The sequence below is a fragment of the Psittacula echo genome (assembly GCF_963264785.1).
Source record: "Psittacula echo genome assembly, chromosome: 7".
Classification (NCBI taxonomy): Eukaryota; Metazoa; Chordata; class Aves; order Psittaciformes; family Psittacidae; genus Psittacula; species Psittacula echo.
In genome coordinates, this window is record NC_137740.1 from 6,323,763 (window position 1) to 6,340,893 (window position 17,131).

The window sequence follows — 17,131 nt, forward strand, 5'->3', positions numbered from 1 at the left end:
CTCACCGATTAAGTGCTTTGGGAACTAAGCGCAGGGCAGCACGACACATCCCAAAGCAGCCAGGAGTAAAACAAAGTAAAAAGCCAGGCAGAATGACAAAGGCTTGTGTCTCAGGCTCCCCCCTTGAAGCTTTCGAAGTCTCTTTCCCACACACTGCATTCAGAGGTACTCAAAGCAACCTCAAAAATAGGTTTGAGTCTGGCTCTGTGCAGCAGCACACTGAGCGCAGACCCTGTGCAGAGGAATAATGACTGGCTTATGTTCTTCCTAGGCAACGGTGGAAGAGTGCAGGAGGAGGCATCTGATGACTCTAACTCGAATCCAGAGGTGAGCCCCTAAAATGAAACGCTTTTCATGCACAATTTGGTTTAAAAAAAAAAAGGAAAGATTTACTTTCAGTAACGATATAATTTATTTTAGAAAGCAAAATTAAGCCACCGTTCTTTAATTATGTGATGGTTCTGGCAAAGGGAAGCAGCAGGTACAGTTGGTGAAGTATTTTCATTGGAGCTGAATTTCACACAGTTCCATGCAGATACAGTGCCAGAAACTTCTTGAATGTGTCTGGCTGAAAGCCATATATTCCAGCGGGCCTCTGCAGGGAGAAAGGCATGGATGCTCAGTTTGCAGTGAAGTGATTAATGTAGACAAACAACGGCTTTAAACACGCTTGAGTAAGACTTCAGATGTGGTAGCTTCCAAATGGGTGCTCTCCCTCCCCAGATGGGTTTGTGTGTGGGGACTTCCACTGATACAAATCTCAGATGGCAAAACCCCTTTGCCCATTCAAGTGAAGACACCCTCCCAGCGTAACCAGGGCTGACAGCACTGTGCTCCATTTACTCTACACTGAAGCTGACAGTTCCATGTAAGCACTTCCTTCGTGAAAGCACGAGCTTATTTTAAACAAGTCTATTATGAGATGGTAGATTACAGATGGGGCTATCTTCATGTAGTTCGTATTAAGCTTGGCATGTGGCTTGCACACTATGTGGCACATCAGCACTACAAATACTCCCTGTCAGTAACACCTGCTTAAGAAAGAATGAGGCCAGTGCCTCTGTTGGGTCCCTTCACCTGGTTTAAAACCTGTACAGCAGCTCTACACTAGGTCTCAAACCTCCTGCAGAGAGGGAAGGGCAGAACTAATGGGCTGCATCAAAATGAGTGTGACCAGCAGGCTGAAAGAAGGGATTTGCCCCCTCTGCTCTGCTCTCCAGAGACCCCCACTGCAGTCCTGCATCCAGCTCTGGGGCCCCCAGCACCAGAGGGATGTAGAGCTGCTCAAGTGAGGAGGACACAAAGATGCTGTGAGGGCTGGAGCAGCTCTGCTCTTGGAGCCAGGCTGAGAGAGCTGGGCTGGTTCAGCCTGGAGAAGAGAAGGCTCCTTAAGGGGAGACCTTAGAGCAGCTTCAGTGCCTAAAGGGGCTACAGGAAACCTGGAGAGGGGCTTGGGACAAGGGCCTGTAGGGACAGGACAAGGGCAATGGCTTTAACCTGCCAGAGCGGAGATGGAGGCGAGCTCTTAGGCAGAAGCTCTTCCCTGTGAGGGTGCTGAGGCGCTGGCCCAGGGTGCCCAGAGAAGCTGTGGCTGCCCCATCCCTGGCAGTGTTCAAGGCCAGGTTGGACACAGGGGCTTGGAGCAACCTGCTCTAGTGGAAGGTGTCCCTGCCCGTGGCAGGGGGTTGGAGCTGGATGAGCTTTAAGGTTCCTCTCAACCCAAACCATTCTGTGATTTCCAGGACCATTTCTGAAGTTTTCCTTACCAGAACAACTCTCTTCTTGACTTCTGGAGTACACAGGGCACTTTCATAGAGATTCTGATCAGAGTCAATCCAGACCATATTTTTTATGCCATCGCTAGAGACAAGGTCTGTTGTATTTAACTGGAACACCATGAACTGGAAGAGCTGGCCATCTGTGCCAATACTTTGCACCACTACTGGCTGCTCCAAAACCTTGGGATCGTTCTAGGAAAGAAGGGAGGGGGGGAAGAGAACACTGAAAAAGCCAGTTACTACAGAAATTGCATGAGTACTTGCTGATTCTGCATCTTCTACTTGGTGTAAAGCCAACATTTTAATAAATGTATTGTTACCTTGCCCAGAAAATTACTCTAGTCAAGCAAGTTTTGAATGTAGATTCTGTATTTTAATTACAATTCCTCCCTCAGCCAGCAATGAAGCATCAATTTACATACACTGAGCTGTGGGATGGGGTGGAGTTCTACTGTTGAACTTACTCCCTGGTTCCTACTCATTACCACTCCAATGTGCGTTACCTCATGAACACACTGCTGAGCGATGGTTTTCTGCATCAGCAGACATCAGTACCTTCAGGTTAGAATTGGACCCCTGGATTTGAAAACTACTGGAACAAGCCACAGCAAGGGAATTTCATGACTCTTTCCACTAGAGAAAGAACACAGGCTCAGCAAGTCAGCAGCAGTCTCTGATACATACCCCATAAAGCAGCCTGGCCTTTGCCAGTGCATTGCCAAAAGCAAACATCAGCATCTTGGCACGAAGCTGTTCTGGTCTGAACCTCTGAGGATGAAGGCTGGCCGATTCCAGGAAGAACAGAGTGTGAGGGTGAGAGTATGGATAACCCTCTTTAAAACCTAAATAGCAGATAATCATGTCAGAAATGGCTCAGTAAGAGACTACACAGCCAACATTTCCTCCTGTATCTTCAGGAACTGCTCAGGCAATTTGCCATGATTTAAGTTCTTGGTTTCTGTACCCAGCTCCTCATTCCCACACATTCCCTACCCATGGCTGTCTCCAGGTTAACCTGAACACTAAGTCAAGACAGAAAATTATCACGGATGGCTATATTTACCTGTGTCATTGAGCTCTCTGTACACAATCACTTCCTGAAGATCAATGGTAGGAGAGATGGGATGGAAGGTCTCCAGAACATGTCCTTCAGTGGCTAGTACCTCCTCCTTGGAGGCTACTGGTGGTACTGGAGCCATAGAGTTCATAAGTATTCCATTCTGGCCACGGACCTGAAAGAGAATAGATTCTGCGGAGGGAAATTAGGCTACATTCAAACACTGCTGAAATAAGATTAGGGAAAGATGTATGCTTCCTTTTGGGCAGCAGCACTCCAGCAAGTTGCTGGTCTGCAAGGCTCACTCTCTCCCCCTCACCTCCAAACTCATCCTTCTTCTAAAATGTTAATTGCTGGTGTTAATTTCTGACCTCAACACACTTAGAGAAACAACAGCACAGATTCCGAACACAGAAAAATTAGCAGTTCTAACACACTGGTTCTCTTCTCCCACCCTCTTGTTAACATTGCCTAACCCCCAAACAACCTCCTCAGGGCAAGTGTCCTGCCATCATCCAAGGCTGCCCTTGCTTACAGCACTATTTAAACCTGGAAGGATTACTCGGTTCCATAAATTGTTTCATTTTCCTCCAGTCTTAGAGCCAGCAGCTTTGTTACCCCTCTTACATTAATGCAAAGAGCTAAATGCTTCCACCCATAGCAACAACTAACCTCTTTCCCATGCAGCTGCTATCCTGTAGTTTCTAGCCAACATTCTCTTAGTCAGAGAAGGATACTTTGCAGACATTAACCGACATATATGTATCAAGTCTTCAAACAGCACTGGGCTTTAGAATGAGGAAGAGAAAAAAAAGACAGTTATATAAAAACTGTGATCATAATGGTGGGCAGATGCTTCTGGGACATGAACGCTGCAACATTACTGTATGTTAAACATGTAATAGTGTAGCATTTCCAAACAGTTAATACAGACTTCAGATTAATATCCCACACACCAGTCCTGTTCCAAGTTGGCAGAGGTAATGCTTACCATTAGTTGTTTAAAAGCCTGACATTCTGCATCAGCTAAAAGTCAATCTCAAGTTGAAACACCTTGGCCTGAGAGAAGCTTTCATATACAGCATGTGTTTACATCGGTCCTACTGTCAATATGCACAATTGGGCTGGGATTTTTTGTTTGGTTGTTCTTGCTTTGTTTGTCCTACAAGTTGACCACTTGATACAAAGGGTCTAACAGTTGTGCGTGATAAGTGAATCAACAGCAGATCTATGTATGATTTTCCTCTGTAGTGTTAATGCTTGATGGCCGGCTTATTCTAACAGCACATCTTCCCTGCGACTTACCATAGGGAAGACTTAACATGGACTGCAGACTTACCAATAATGCTCTCTCTCGGGAGCAGTTTCTGTGGTGTTCCAGATCCTTGCATGCCACACCGCATGCTTCACCCGCTCCTCATGGTCCTCGAGCTGGTGGGCCGGGTTGTCAATGATGCTCTGCACAGATGGAGGCAAACCTTCCACCAACTTCGTCTTGGTGAGCCACTGTGCCTGTCGAACCCCTTCAAACACAACCCAAGAGAACATGTGTTAACGAGGCCCCTGGGCGGGCTGGAAACGTGGTTACTTCAGGAGACAGGCGGGTGATTCCCCGTGCATGTCTTATACACTATGGGAGGTGAAGCCTTGGCTGGTGGGGAAGGGTAAGTGCTTGAGTACGCTGCGAGGCCCGGGGCACCGCTAAGGGGCACGGAGGAGGTGGCCTGGCCCGAAGGAGGGCGACCGGGCCGGTACCTTCCAGCATGCGGACGTTCTGGTGGCAGACGAAGCAGCTGCGGTCCTTGCGGAGCGGCATGTCTTCGTAGCGCGTCCCCGGGGAGTGCCAGGGGTCGTGCCAGCCGCGGTCCCAGAGCGGGAAGCGCGGCCGGGCCAGGCCGGGCATGAAGTGCTGCCGCCCCGCGTACGTGATGGTGTCCAGCTCCACCTGCTTCCGCACCGGCAGCCGCTCCACAGTCTGGGCCAGCACGTCCGGCGGCGGCCCGCGGGTGGTCCAGGGCGTGCGCGGCAGCGGCCCGCGGGGACGAGGCGGCCCCGCACGGGTGAGTACGCCGCGGGTCAGGGCGAGGGTGCCGCTGCCCGCCTCCGCCGCCCGCCTCAGCGCCATCGGCCCTGCCACCGCCATCCCACCCCTGCGCCGCCACCCCCTCAAAGCCCCGCCGCCGCCATCTTGGCGCGCACGGCACGGCGGGAGCGCGGCGGGCGGGCTCCCCCCACCGGGTGACGGACGGCGGCGGAGGCCAATGGCGGACGGGTGCCCGACGGTGAGGGGGGGTCGGCAAAGTGCGGGGCGGGGCGGCGGGTGAAGGGCAGGGGCCATGTTGGTAAGTCAGGGGGCGGGCAAAGGCTCCTCCTCTCCTGCTCGGGGAGGGTAGTTGAGGGACTGGCGCTTGGCAGGCAGGGGATGGGGTCTCAGGGCCCTCTGGGCCGGGGCCTGGAGCCGGTGCCCCGTACCCCGGGGAGGGCAGGGCTGTGCTGGGTCCCCGAAGACAGGCCTCTAAGCCTTGGGCATGCACCGTGAGTGTTTGGAGCTCTGTAAACATGGCCAGCTCTGAGCCTGGGGCCCTGGTCTCCATCCGCAGCCTGGTTGGGGTCTTGTCATTCCCATGTGGATGCTGCGGGTCCCGCACACGGCTCGGAACCGGCAGCTGCTGCGGGAAGGAGGATCTCTGCCTGCTGGTTCTCTCTTCTCCCTCTGTTAGAATAAGTGTGATGGTGTTGCAGCTGTGAGGGCTGGTTAATTAATTCACCTTGAAAATAAAGCTGCTCTAAGTGCTAAGTGGTCTCTCCTCACCCGTGGCTTTATAATTTCCTCTGGACCTTCTTTTGTTTCGGTGGTACAGGTACAAATGGAGTGGGAGCAGTGTTGAGCCGACTGCTGTGTGAAAATAGCAGAGTCCTGAGAGGTCATGGTTTCGGTTTGAGGAGCATCCGGTGGGTACAGCTCGCTCTGAAGCAAGGGCAGTGGTGAGGGGTAAAGAGTGGTTTGGGCTGGAAGGGGCCTTAAAGATAACTTAGGTCCAACTCCATGCCACAGGCAGGGACACCGCTTTCCTACATGTCTCTATTTAAAGCCAGGCTCCAATCTGCTCATAACCAAAGTGTTAATTTGTTTACCTGTGTCTCTTTGCCTCTAAACTCCTGCCTTAAACCCCACTTCCAGCTCGTTGCCCTCCTCCATTTTAAAGCTGTGCTCTATCCCAATGTCGGGAGTTCATTGTCTGTTCCAGTGGACCAAGCTGCAGACTTTTAAGATGCTTCTACTCGGGATGAGTGAGCCACTCTTTTGTAGGAAATAACCATAGCAGAACAAGCAGGAGTCAGTGTGTGCCTGGTGCTGGAGGTAGCATTGGATGGGAAACAGAGCCTGAGGCTGGGCTGGAGTCTGTTGTGCAGCTCTGAGCTGGTGGCTGTGATGTCTGTCATTCCATCACTGGACAATGCAGAGGCAGTGAGTGCTTGAGCTAAAATGGAGCATTGCAGGCACTACATTGGCTTGCAGGTTTTTGTGAGCCCCCTGAGGTAGCTTGAGAGAGATTTTCTCAGTCCTCCTCCAAATAATGATTGCTGATGAGCACGTGCCACTCTTCATCGTGCTGGTCTTTGATGCAGGGCTTGTGTTTTGCAGACAATGAGTGGAAATGAGCACGACTGGCTGGCTCTCAGACCCCAGGAACCTTCTCCATCCCAGTGCTGTGGCGGCGGCTGCAAACCCTGCATCTATGATGTGTACGAGAAGGAGCTTGCACAATGGGAGAGGGCCAAAGCAAAACAAGACAAAAGCCTTCTCATGGAAAGGAAGGAGCAGGTCAATTTCTCTTTGTCACATCCTAGAGCCTGTGCTCTGATGGTACTTGTTAGGGTGTGGGGTTGTGGTGAGGGATGCAGCAATAGATTAAAGCAGCGCCTTAAGAGAAGGCTGTAAACACAATTCCCCAAACTCTGCTTCACAGCCACCCTCCCCCTTGCCTGCTCTCTCCGTGCTGTAATGTGATTTTCCAAGTGTCGAGTTCGCCCTGGTGTCGCGTTACAGCCTTGGATCTGCAGCTTCTCCTGTCGGACAGCTTCCTCAGAGCTCCGTTCTCCCGACCTTTCTCATCTTTTCCTCATTTTTTGACTCGCATTTTGAGAATGAAAAGAAAGCTGCGTGTGTGTGGTGGAGTATTTGTCTTCAGCGTGCAGTGTTATCCTGTCCGTGCCCTTTTACCTAACATTGCCTATGCTGGGTCAAGCAAAAACGATCAGTGTTGAAAGAGCTGACACTATTTCCGGCTCACAGTGGTCACTTTGGCTTCAAAGTTGGCCCCAAAGCAGCACTCAGCTCTTTTAGCAGTATTGTTTCTGTTCCCAAACATGAGGAGAGGATTGCAGTGAGTCAGAATAGGATGACCTTGCTGTAAGGTGTAAAAAATGTACTTTAAAAAGAAGGGGGGGGGGGAGGGGGAAAATGCAAGATCCCAAAGTGCATACTGCAGAACATGATAATGAATCAGCAGAGAGCTGAGATTTGCTCTGGGCCCCGGCATTTAATACACATTCTCCTGGAATCCTGAGTATCTCCAGCACTAAATGAGCACACACGTTTGCTTCCAAAGAAAAATGAAATAATAAAAGACACCATCTAACCGAGTAATTATTTATTGTTGTTCTTGCAGAGCAATAATTCAGAGCTGAATCCAGATACATTTACTGCATTCAGCATAAGCTCGGTGGAGCAGCTAACAGAGGACACCTACCAGTACAGATTTGAATTACCGGGAAATAGCAGCCTGTGCTTGAGTTTAGGACAACATATCGTGTTAAGGTATTGTTCTCTGTGCTAGTTAAACAGTCTGCATTATGTAACCTAACATGGAGCTTATTGTCAGTAGACAAAGGCTTCATAGCAGGCAAATCATGATTTCTATACCTCCACAATGCCACAGATGAAAGAACGTGTGAGCTCGCTAGCTCTGCTAATTTTATGGTAAAAGCCATTCCAAAGCTGTAGTTTTCTTCAGCATTATCCTTGCCTCAGTGGGCCAGAAAGAACTAGGTGTGATTAAGAAAATCCATTTGCAGGAAGAAAGACTCAAAGAATAGGTGTTATAACAGAAGATTTGCTCCGGCGTGTTGGAATGAAGACAATGAGCTGCACTCACTCCACAGCTTGGTTTGAGGCCCTGTATCTTGGGGTAACTCAGCACCCAGGATGTAACTCCCAGCATCCAGGCATTTCCTGACTGATTTCTAGCAGAACAACTCTCCTGTGTAGTTCATTGCTTGCCAGAAAAGGGCCACTTGGGAAGAGTTTATGTCTCTCTCAGCCATCTGTGGTGAGCACCGCCAGATAGGAAAAGTCACATTATGATGCCATTGATCTGTATCTGTTGACGTTATTTGTACGTTAACAGCGGATGTATGCAGCTGGCTGGTGCTGAAAGAACACACTTCTCCCCTCAGTTATCCCTCATAGTGCAGCAGAGGAAAAGCTTTGGTCACTTCAATCAATTACCCTGGTCAGTAGTAAAGAGCAGGGTGGATATATTCTATGAGAAGAGAAGACTTACAGGAAAATATGGTGTATATTGACAGGATCTCAGGTCTAGGCTTTTGTTATTTAATTACCAGATGCTGTCTGAGCATAGGCAGTCCAAAAGTGATAGCATACTTAACTGTGAAGGCATTCAATATTCAACATGTCCCTGTTGTCACTCTTGCATGTTTGGCTCAAACTTGCCTGTATGGCTCAAAAGCCTTCCAGTGGTGTGTCCAAGAGCTGAGTGTGGGATACTGCTGGGGAAAACAAAAGATGCATTTAACCATTATGTTTCCCCTGGATTTTTACCTCTGAAAGGGAAATGCATTACATCTGTGCACAGGCTGGGCTGCTGAAAAGAGAACCTGCTGCCTCCTTGTCTCCCCAGAGATCTGCAGAAGTTGGGTAACACCAGTCAATCACTCCAGTCATGGTGGCTTCCTGTGTTTCTCTTCTCAGAGGAGTGGTGAATGGTTTGGAGGTGCAGCGAGCCTATACCCCTATTAGCCCAGGGAATGCTGAAGGTTACTTTGAAGTTTTAATCAAAGTAAGTAAGCCTGTACAATACGGATTAGTCTAAGGTGCTGGGAGAGGTGTTTTCTTTAGGACCCAAGCATGCTGTTGGCACTTCAAGCGAGGCTCTCCCAAATCCCTCGTGGACTGTTTATGTGTTGTTTTGAAGCGGTTGTACTTTACTGATAAAAACTGCTGTTTTTCCCACAAAACTGAAAGCAGAGGAAGGTGACACACAAACAAGTGCTTTGCAGCATAAGCCCTGTTAAAGCACTTGGGAGAGCCTCTTGGGAGCCCTGCAGTTGCCAGTGTGGAAAGAGGTGCCCGTTCCACTTCCCTGACTTCATTTTGCCTTTCCAATGTGTCTTTGAAATTGCACCCACTTGTCAGCCCCATTGAATCATTGATTTTGGGAAGTCCCAGCCGTTTGCCCCCTGCCCCTGAGTTTTACTTTAAGAACACTCCTCTGAAGTTTCATTTTGGTTAGAAACGTAGACAGACAGTAGGCAGCAGATTTTGGTTTGCAGGAAGGGCTCTGGAACTGCCTGCAGTCTGGGAGGGTCCCCATGGCAGAGAGGTGGTGTCAGGGTGGATGGGGTAGCAGAGGCCCATTTTGGACAAATGTCCTGACCCTTTTGGAGGCCACCACAAGATGCTGGTTGAGTTCAAAAGGATTTTATAGGAGAACTTGGCTGGAAATTAGTCTGGATAAAGTCTGCAGGGCTCTCATAAATGATTACTTTGTGTGGCAAACATCCAGTTGAAGAACACTTTTCCAGTTCTGTGTTTGTGTGTCACTAGTGATTCCTCAGGACAGGCACAGGCTTCACTATAGCTGTGAAATTCAGGCTGCTGGGTATCCCAAGTGGCTTGCAGAGAATGGCCACTTGTCCTCTGCATGTCTTCCAGGATTTCACATTTTGGGGGGGTTATTATGCATTGTACATTGGAGCATAAATGCTGTTCTTTACAAAACCCTTCAGCTTCTATAGGACACCTGTGGGAGGGTCATTTCACCATTCTTGTGGCAATTGGCGTGTGGTAGGGAAGTGTTGCATTTGAGTTGCATTAATAGGATACGTTCACAGGATGGCTGTGAAATTTCACATATACTTGCTTATTACTCACAGGTTTTGCATTTCAATAATAATAGTAATGATTGTAATGATACCTTTCCTTTATATAGAACCTTTCATCCCAAAGGGAGCTATAGTTACTCTCTGGCAGTGACAAAAATGGTTGGTAGCACCCAGTGTAAAGCAGCCATTTGTATAACTCATTCTGTAGGTTGTGGTATATTTCACACTATTCAGGCAATTTTGGAAAGTACTATATTATTATTATTACTCTGCAATCCAAGCACTGTTCAAATCCTTCTGTCTCCTGTTATTACAGCACTGCATTTGTGATACTACAGTTAAGAGTGAGGGAGTTGCCATTTACAGAGCATAACCCTCTTTTTGAGTGATTTTATAATGTTAGGGTTTCTCTCCATGTAAAACTGGGTGTAGAAGTTTCCCCCCAGGACATAATTATTTCTTTTTGTTTAGAAAAAAAGCTTTTTAAACCCACTCAATCACTTCTCACTTCAATTTTTGGGAATAATTTGGGAGAAAGAAGGATTGGTTTGGTTTCCATTACCATGGTCAGTTGGGAATAGGCAATAAGTGGGGCTGGCTTCTGCTTTTACTTTGGGTTTCCATATATATTTGAAGAAGATAGATCTAAAATACTTCTCCTTTGATGCAGCTGCACACTCTTAGTGTGAGACTTAGTACCTGTCCAGAGTCCTCTGAACAGAAATGTTTCTGATAGTAACTCAGAGCCTGGATGTATGTTATGCATTTCCCTTTTGAATGTAACAGCTGGTGCTAATAGTTGTTAATACTTCAGGTATCTTGCATAAATGAGGTTGTTACGAGGGGAGGAGCATCTCTGTTCTTTATTAGCTAACACTGCTTGCAAGCACAAGCACACTCTTGCTCACTCACTCACTTTTTAGCTGCTTTGTGGTTGACCGATTTTGTTTGCCTGCAGTGCAGCTTGGTGGCCAGCCAAGGCCCTGGGGTGTGGAGCTGGGCTTCTCGCCAATGTGCATGCAGAAAAATACCCCAAAATATGCTGCTTTTGTATAGGCTGGAGTCTTTGAAGGCTCATATCACATACCATCTCTTCACCTCGGGCTGTGTTACTCTTCCTCAGACTTATCAGTGGCATCACCTCTGCGCGAGACCAGTTGTCTGCTGTTGGGCTTATCTGCTCTTGCTGTTTGGACCAGCCCTTGTTCTCCAGCCAGATCCCATAGACTGTGGCCGTCTTTTGCTCACGTTTGCTCTCATTAACCATAAAGTGGTCTTACATATAGGACACAGACAGACATACAGCACATAGCTACAAGAGTGCTTGTAGAACGAAGAGCCCTTCATTTTCCAGCCTCTCCTTGCTTCTCTGTTTCTAGCAAGCACGACCCTTTCTCATCAGTCATGAGTGAGGCTGGCATTCCTGCAGGCAAAAGCCCAGATAATATTGTTTGTGCCTCGTAGAAAGTAAGGCATTTTTTTGCTAATATTTTTCTTCCATGAGGCCCACATTAACATATCTTGTTTTTGACAATGTGAAGGCATCCCTTAGCATCCACATGATCTCTTCTGAAAATGGGAGTTTTATAAATGAGAAACCTGACTTTGGGGCACTAATTGTATCAACACAGCATCTGAGAGACTGAAATAAAGCAAGAGCTATGCAGTGTTTATATAACTAACAGTATCCAGAGGGCATTTCCAGACCCCATACTCTGAGATTTGGAGAACACTTGAAGGCTTGGACTGTGCTTTGCATTCAAGACACTCTTCTTGTGCTTTGTAAGCAAGAACTCTGATAAGCTTTTTCCAGTTTTGGAAATGCAGGCTGCATGAGAGTGGTTTGTGTTTATATTATAGTCAAGCTGGAATGGATCCAATATGATTTAATTTAAATGTCTTTGTTTTGGGTATAACTTTGAGTTATTTTTCAAACAGAAATGATCTTTCTTTCTTAAACCCATACAATGTTTTTTTGTCCCCTTCTTGTCTAAATGTAGATAACTTTATAATTGACTTTAAGCTGGGAAACTTTCCAACAGAGTATAATTATTCTTTTCTTTTGTACAATGCTTTTTATTAGTGCTATGAAGCTGGGCTAATGTCACAATACATAAAAACATGGAAAAAAGGAGACATGGTCTTTTGGCGTGGGCCGTTTGGAGGGTTCCCATATCGACCTAATAAGGTTAGTTCCCTAAGAGAGTGAGGATGTGGCAGCTAGCTTTGTTTAATACTCTAAGGGGAAGACGTCAATTTGATTACTGTTTTCATGATTATTTTAGGGACTTCCTGGGTTACTATAGAGTGCTACAGCATTAGCAGTCAGTTGGAGAAAGTGCACCTCATTGAACTGCAGAATATTTAAGAAGGAAGAGGAGAGGGAGGTGGACGGGAGACTGGAAGACATTCGCATCTGTTCATCACTTGTGTTAGAAGCTCCTGATGTGTTTAACAAAGAGAACTTACTTTGCACCAGCCATGAGTGCAGATGGGTTTTGCCTCGTTTGAGCTGCGTTGCTGGTTTGTGACTGAGCACAAGCGAAGGGGAAGTGTTGATCTTTTTCTGTCCTGGGTATTCCCTGAACTGTAGCAGCTCCAGTGAGGTGTCACGTCACGCGGCCGCTCTGCAAATGTTGATCCCAGCCTGATACCAGGCTCCCTGCAATGAGAGGCAGATCCAGTTTCAGGGGAAGGGTTCTCACACATACTAATTCAGTTACTTAATTATAACCTTTCAAATGAAGAACAGAATTAAAATGCTGGTCATTAAGATCCCAAAGCTTTGAGTTTTCTTCGCCTCCCTCCAACAAAAATAAGACTATAAAATCCCAGTGGCCAAGCTCCATGCAGAGCAATTGTGTTCTGCTTCCTAAAATACTCTCCTTGCTGGTTTAGGCTACTGTTTCCTTCTCCTCTTAAAAGCTTACAGATAGTAATTTGGGACAGAACATGTCATCGGTCATACCCTCAAAGTGGCTGTGTGCAGGGGCTGTCTGGATGATCTGTGTACAGGCAGTTTGCAAAGCACCTGATTGATCTTTGAAACAGCTTGCTGTAGAAGAGGGGCTTAAGTCCCAGTTCTGGCATTGATACACTGGCTGGCAGCAGGGGAAGGTTCTGGGAATCTTCTGTCTTCCTACACAGACCACTTTCCTGCCTGAACATCCCTATCCTGAGCAGAGTGAATGTCCCCACGTGTGGGTGGGAAGCACTGTGTGCTGATGGTAGCTCTTTGAGAAAAGTGAGATAATGCACCAGGAAGATATATGGATCAGGATGGAGAAGAAACCATTTCCTCCAGAGAATGTTCAGGATTGTACTTTGCAGCATCCAAGATGGAGCATTTCCAGTGGGAAAACAATGCATAGTGGGTCAGCAAAGTGTAGTGTAGACTTGAAACTGAACAATAATTGAAATCAAGGCTAAAGTTAGGATAAAATTTTATATTTGGGTAAAATCTAGTTTTGTTAGGCTGGATACATGGACACTGGAAGTGCTATCTGTAATCCTTTGCAGAAAAATACATTCTCAGACTTGAATTTACCAGTTCGTGACCTTCTGATGTGTTCTTTCTTAAGGGACCCTTTACCAGTGCAGCAGCAGGAGGAGCTGGCCATGAGCACATCCGTTTCCAGTCACTACAGCTCATCCACACTTCTCTGTTCTGTTGTTAGCATGGAGAACTCCTCATGCTGGCATCTGGTACCGGTCTCGCACCGATGCTTCCCATCCTCCAGTCCATAACAGATGATGAAGAGGATGAAACCTTCTTAACTCTTGTTTGCTGCTTCCCTACCTTTGACAAAATTTATCTGAAGCCTCTTCTCCAGGATCTGGCTCGATACTGGAACATCAGAATATTTTATGTCCTAAGCCAGGTAAGTAAATGGATACGAAGCATGTTTGTGTGAGGGTTCTCTGTGTTGGATGAGCCTCTGCTTCCTCTGCTTTTCCATGAGCATGATCTTAATTCTTTCCCAGTCATTGAGGCTATTTTGTGATCCAGTAGCTGCTGTTCTTAAATCTGGTACATGTTCTCACACTGCTGCTAGTCTAGAGAGTTTTGGGAAGTGACCATTGGTCACTGCTTGTCCCTCTTTACCTCCTTGCTCTGTTGCTGCTGTGTTGGGACGGATCCACTGATTCATAGTCACTGCTGATTATTTTCCCCCACTTCAGATGGTTGTTGCTGCAAATCTGTTGTTGCTTTGTTGTTGCAAAGAAGAGTTGATTCTTGGATACTCACAGCAAATAAACTATTTCTTCTTTCCCAATACCAGTGCCTTAATCTGTCCTTGTTCTCCATTCACTGCTCTTGGCTAGAGCTCTCTTCTAGTATGTTAGCACCAACTTCCCAGCAATTATTTCTCCCAGCTGACCCATTCTTAAACTTCTAAAAGTTGTTTCTCCCTCTGTAGAGTTATTTTTCCCCTGCCAAATCCATGGGATGAGGGCATACCCTCTCGGTGGTCTTACATTTTGAGCAGTCTTTTTCATTTCCATTTGCTCCCAAAGTTGCCTGTGTTCTGCATGGATTCGGTGGTTAAAAATACTTCCCTCAGAACTGAGGATTCATTGCAAGGAGGGTATAGAAAGAATTATTTATGCTAAGGGAACGAATCCCATTGCATTTTTAGTCTCTCAGATGAATCATTTTTTTGTATCTCTGATAGTGGATGTGTCTCATACATTATGTTCCACATATGGCCTCAGCAAGTTGAGATTTGGTACAGGGAAAAGTACTTGTGACTTAGGCACCCCCTCAGCTGCTCTGTGGGAGGTAATTGTCTCTGGTGACATAGCCCTGTCCTGCAAAGGGTATTTAAGCTATTTCAAGAGCATGAAGAGGTCTTGAAATTCAATCAGTGAAGGGCAAGAAACCTACCTGACCCCTGTCAACACTGTCTGCCCTGTGTGTACATCTCTCCTTCTCTTCTCTTAGTGGGTTTGTTATAGTCCAACACTGACTTATGCATCCTCCCTTTTAGGATTATGCATCTGTCTGTCTTGGTATTTCACTCTGCTGCCTGTCACCACCACATCTGAGCACCTTCTGCTTCTAGTTAATAGAAGTAGGGGAGTCCCTGATGGATGTAACATTTCTCATGGGATCAGGGCTGGCTTCTTTTGGTTTTGCTCAAGGGAGATGGGGCTGAAAGAGACTTGGGAATGGGAGAGGCAATAGAGAGGAACAGACTTGGGATTTAGGACTTGGGAATAGAAGAGGTGCGCTGGGAAGTGATTCTCAAAGGAGAAGGCTCTACAGCATTTATTAGTGATAGAAATCTGGAGACTGACTTCTTACAAGGGCACATAGTGATAGGACAAGGGGGAAATAAACTAGAAAAGATTGAGATGAGCTCTTAGGCAGAAGCTCTTCCCTGTGAGGGTGCTGAGGCGCTGGCACAGGGTGCCCAGAGAAGCTGTGGATGCCCCATCCCTGGCAGTGTTCAAGGCCAGGTTGGACACAGGGGCTTGGAGCAACCTGCCCTAGTGGAAGGTGTCCCTGCCCATGGCAGGGGTTGGAACTGAATAAGCTTTAAGGTTCCTCCCAACCCAAACCATTCTGTGATTCTGTGATAGCTACCCTCTGCTTTTCTGCAGTTCCCTCTGAATGAGTGGCCAAGTACTGCAGCAAGGATTTGATCTGGGCTTTGGAAGAGGAATGCAGCTCTTAGGAAGGGTCAGTTCTACCCCGAGACTGTCCTGTGCAGCACTCTGAGGGAAGGAGGGAGGTTTGCTGTAAGCAGTTAGTTGTCCTTCTTAACGTGACACACTGCAAAACTTTTGTCTTTTCAGGAAACTTCCCTGGAACAACTTCCCTGGAGCTATCAGGAAAACACGTACACTGGTCGTCTTGATGAAGGCTTGATGAAGACTATAATAAATTCCTGCAGAAGAAGGCCATTTGTGTTGATCTGTGGCTCTTCTGCATTCATTGAAGATATGAGTAGATATCTTGAAGCTGCAGGAATTGAAGAAGATTCCTGTTTTGTCTTTTAGCAGGATATTCCTGACCTGAGGAACCGTAGGCTGAGCCTTGGACGTCCTCGTTTCTCTGCAGGCATTGCACAAAATTGGTTGTCTTGACAGACTGAGTTCCTTGTGCATATACTTATAGAGACCTTTGGATCAAGTATTTGTCTCCATTATGATTCTCACTCTTCAGTGTTTTAAGGAACGGCTGCCATTCCAGAGTGGCTGCTATGTTTGTGCCACCCACACCTCAGGGAGCAGCATGGTAATGATAATGGAAGCCTTCATATACGATTTCAGGAGGGGGATCACCTAAGGGCACTAAAGGTATCCAAGTACAGAGCTCTGCTGTAACATGAAGATCAGTGAGTTACTTTGCAATCTGTGTTAGTCTGCAGTGGTATTGTGCCCTGATAGGTGTTCCAGGGGGGAGGCTTAATCCTCAGGGAGAAGACTGCCTGGCCAAGGACTTTGGAGACCTTGGAGTTCATTTCAGTTGTGTCATGACCTTGCTGGGTGATGGCAGGCAAGTCACTTCCACCTCTGTGTGCCTCAGTTGCCCTGTTACACACTAATACAGAGAAGGAGGCACTGATCTGTGGAAAAAGCCTTTCCAGCCTGCATTACCTACCCTGGTCCTCAACGCTTGAAATGCTGCCTGGGGAGAGAAAGAGCATGTCCTAAAACTGAGAGAAGGCATCCAGGATGTAGCTGCTGTCTGCCAGCGAGGATGGTTGTTTGCTTTCCGTGTCCCCTAAGTGGTGTATCATAGCTCTGGTTCATTAAATTGAACCTCTTTCCAAATAAACAGCTGTTTCTGTTTCTCCCAGGGCTCGCTCAGGTGCCCAAGGCAGTGCTATAGGCATACAAGAACACAACCTGAGGAGTGAAAGCTTCATGGGCCTCTGCCTGAGTGCTCCCCATGGGTCAGGGCGCAGAGCCAAGGACTGCCCTGGGGATGGCAGCCCTGGCACAGCACCAGCCTGTGTGCCCCAGCCCCTTCTATTTCAGCCCAAGGTGCTGCTACCTTTTCTCTGAGATACCCTCTTTCTGCTCTTTTAGACCACTGTTTTTACTAACTACACCTGGAAATACAGCCTTTCTGCACACCTTTGTGTTTTTCTGTTCATTCCCAGTTCATCCTGTGCTGGGGTTGCCCAGCCTGTGACAGATGATGCCACGTTACCAT

The 17,131-nt window shown here is 47.3% G+C and overlaps 2 protein-coding genes across 6 annotated transcripts; one reads left to right on the plus strand and one right to left on the minus strand.

Moving 5' to 3' along the window:
* Positions 1-439: 439 nt before the first annotated feature.
* On the minus strand, positions 440-5,007 carry MRPL37 (mitochondrial ribosomal protein L37). Of its 2 annotated transcripts, none has more exons than XM_080622784.1 (7): positions 4,591-5,007; positions 4,175-4,358; positions 3,508-3,623; positions 2,842-3,027; positions 2,463-2,620; positions 1,767-1,970; positions 440-595 (listed from the first exon to the last, which is right to left on the minus strand). In XM_080622784.1, the coding sequence occupies exons 1-7, from the start codon at positions 4,976-4,978 to the stop codon at positions 518-520; spliced, it is 1,314 nt and encodes a 437-aa protein (XP_080478910.1). In that variant the 5' UTR covers positions 4,979-5,007; the 3' UTR covers positions 440-517. The 2 variants fall into 2 exon arrangements, 1 of the variants encoding a protein (XP_080478910.1); XR_013957361.1 differs by having other exon boundaries at positions 459-595; positions 1,767-2,001.
* CYB5RL (cytochrome b5 reductase like) lies at positions 4,809-16,767 on the plus strand. Of its 4 annotated transcripts, none has more exons than XM_080622787.1 (8): positions 4,809-4,895; positions 5,697-5,787; positions 6,482-6,661; positions 7,509-7,657; positions 8,831-8,918; positions 12,047-12,151; positions 13,641-13,844; positions 15,766-16,767. In XM_080622787.1, the coding sequence occupies exons 3-8, from the start codon at positions 6,485-6,487 to the stop codon at positions 15,967-15,969; spliced, it is 927 nt and encodes a 308-aa protein (XP_080478913.1). In that variant the 5' UTR covers positions 4,809-4,895; positions 5,697-5,787; positions 6,482-6,484; the 3' UTR covers positions 15,970-16,767. The 4 variants fall into 4 exon arrangements, with proteins under 4 accessions (XP_080478913.1, XP_080478912.1, XP_080478914.1 ...); XM_080622786.1 differs by lacking the exon at positions 4,809-4,895 and adding an exon at positions 5,078-5,117; XM_080622788.1 differs by lacking the exon at positions 4,809-4,895 and adding an exon at positions 5,162-5,177.
* The last annotated feature ends 364 nt before the right edge of the window (positions 16,768-17,131 follow it).

Bases quoted from the DNA above. Each gene is read 5' to 3' on its own strand.
- MRPL37 (XM_080622784.1), bottom strand. From the start codon at position 4,978: ATGGCGGTGGCAGGGCCGATGGCGCTGAGGCGGGCGGCGGAGGCGGGC. The intron at 3,028-3,507 runs GTTAGTTGTTGC...TTCCCTCCGCAG, and splicing joins AGCAGCTGCATGGGAAAGAG to AATCTATTCTCTTTCAGGTC. The intron at 2,621-2,841 runs GTAAATATAGCC...TCTGCTATTTAG, and splicing joins CAGAGAGCTCAATGACACAG to GTTTTAAAGAGGGTTATCCA.
- CYB5RL (XM_080622787.1), top strand. From the start codon at position 6,485: ATGAGTGGAAATGAGCACGACTGGCTGGCTCTCAGACCCCAGGAACCT. The intron at 12,152-13,640 runs GTTAGTTCCCTA...TTCTGTTGTTAG, and splicing joins TCCCATATCGACCTAATAAG to CATGGAGAACTCCTCATGCT. The intron at 13,845-15,765 runs GTAAGTAAATGG...TTGTCTTTTCAG, and splicing joins TATTTTATGTCCTAAGCCAG to GAAACTTCCCTGGAACAACT.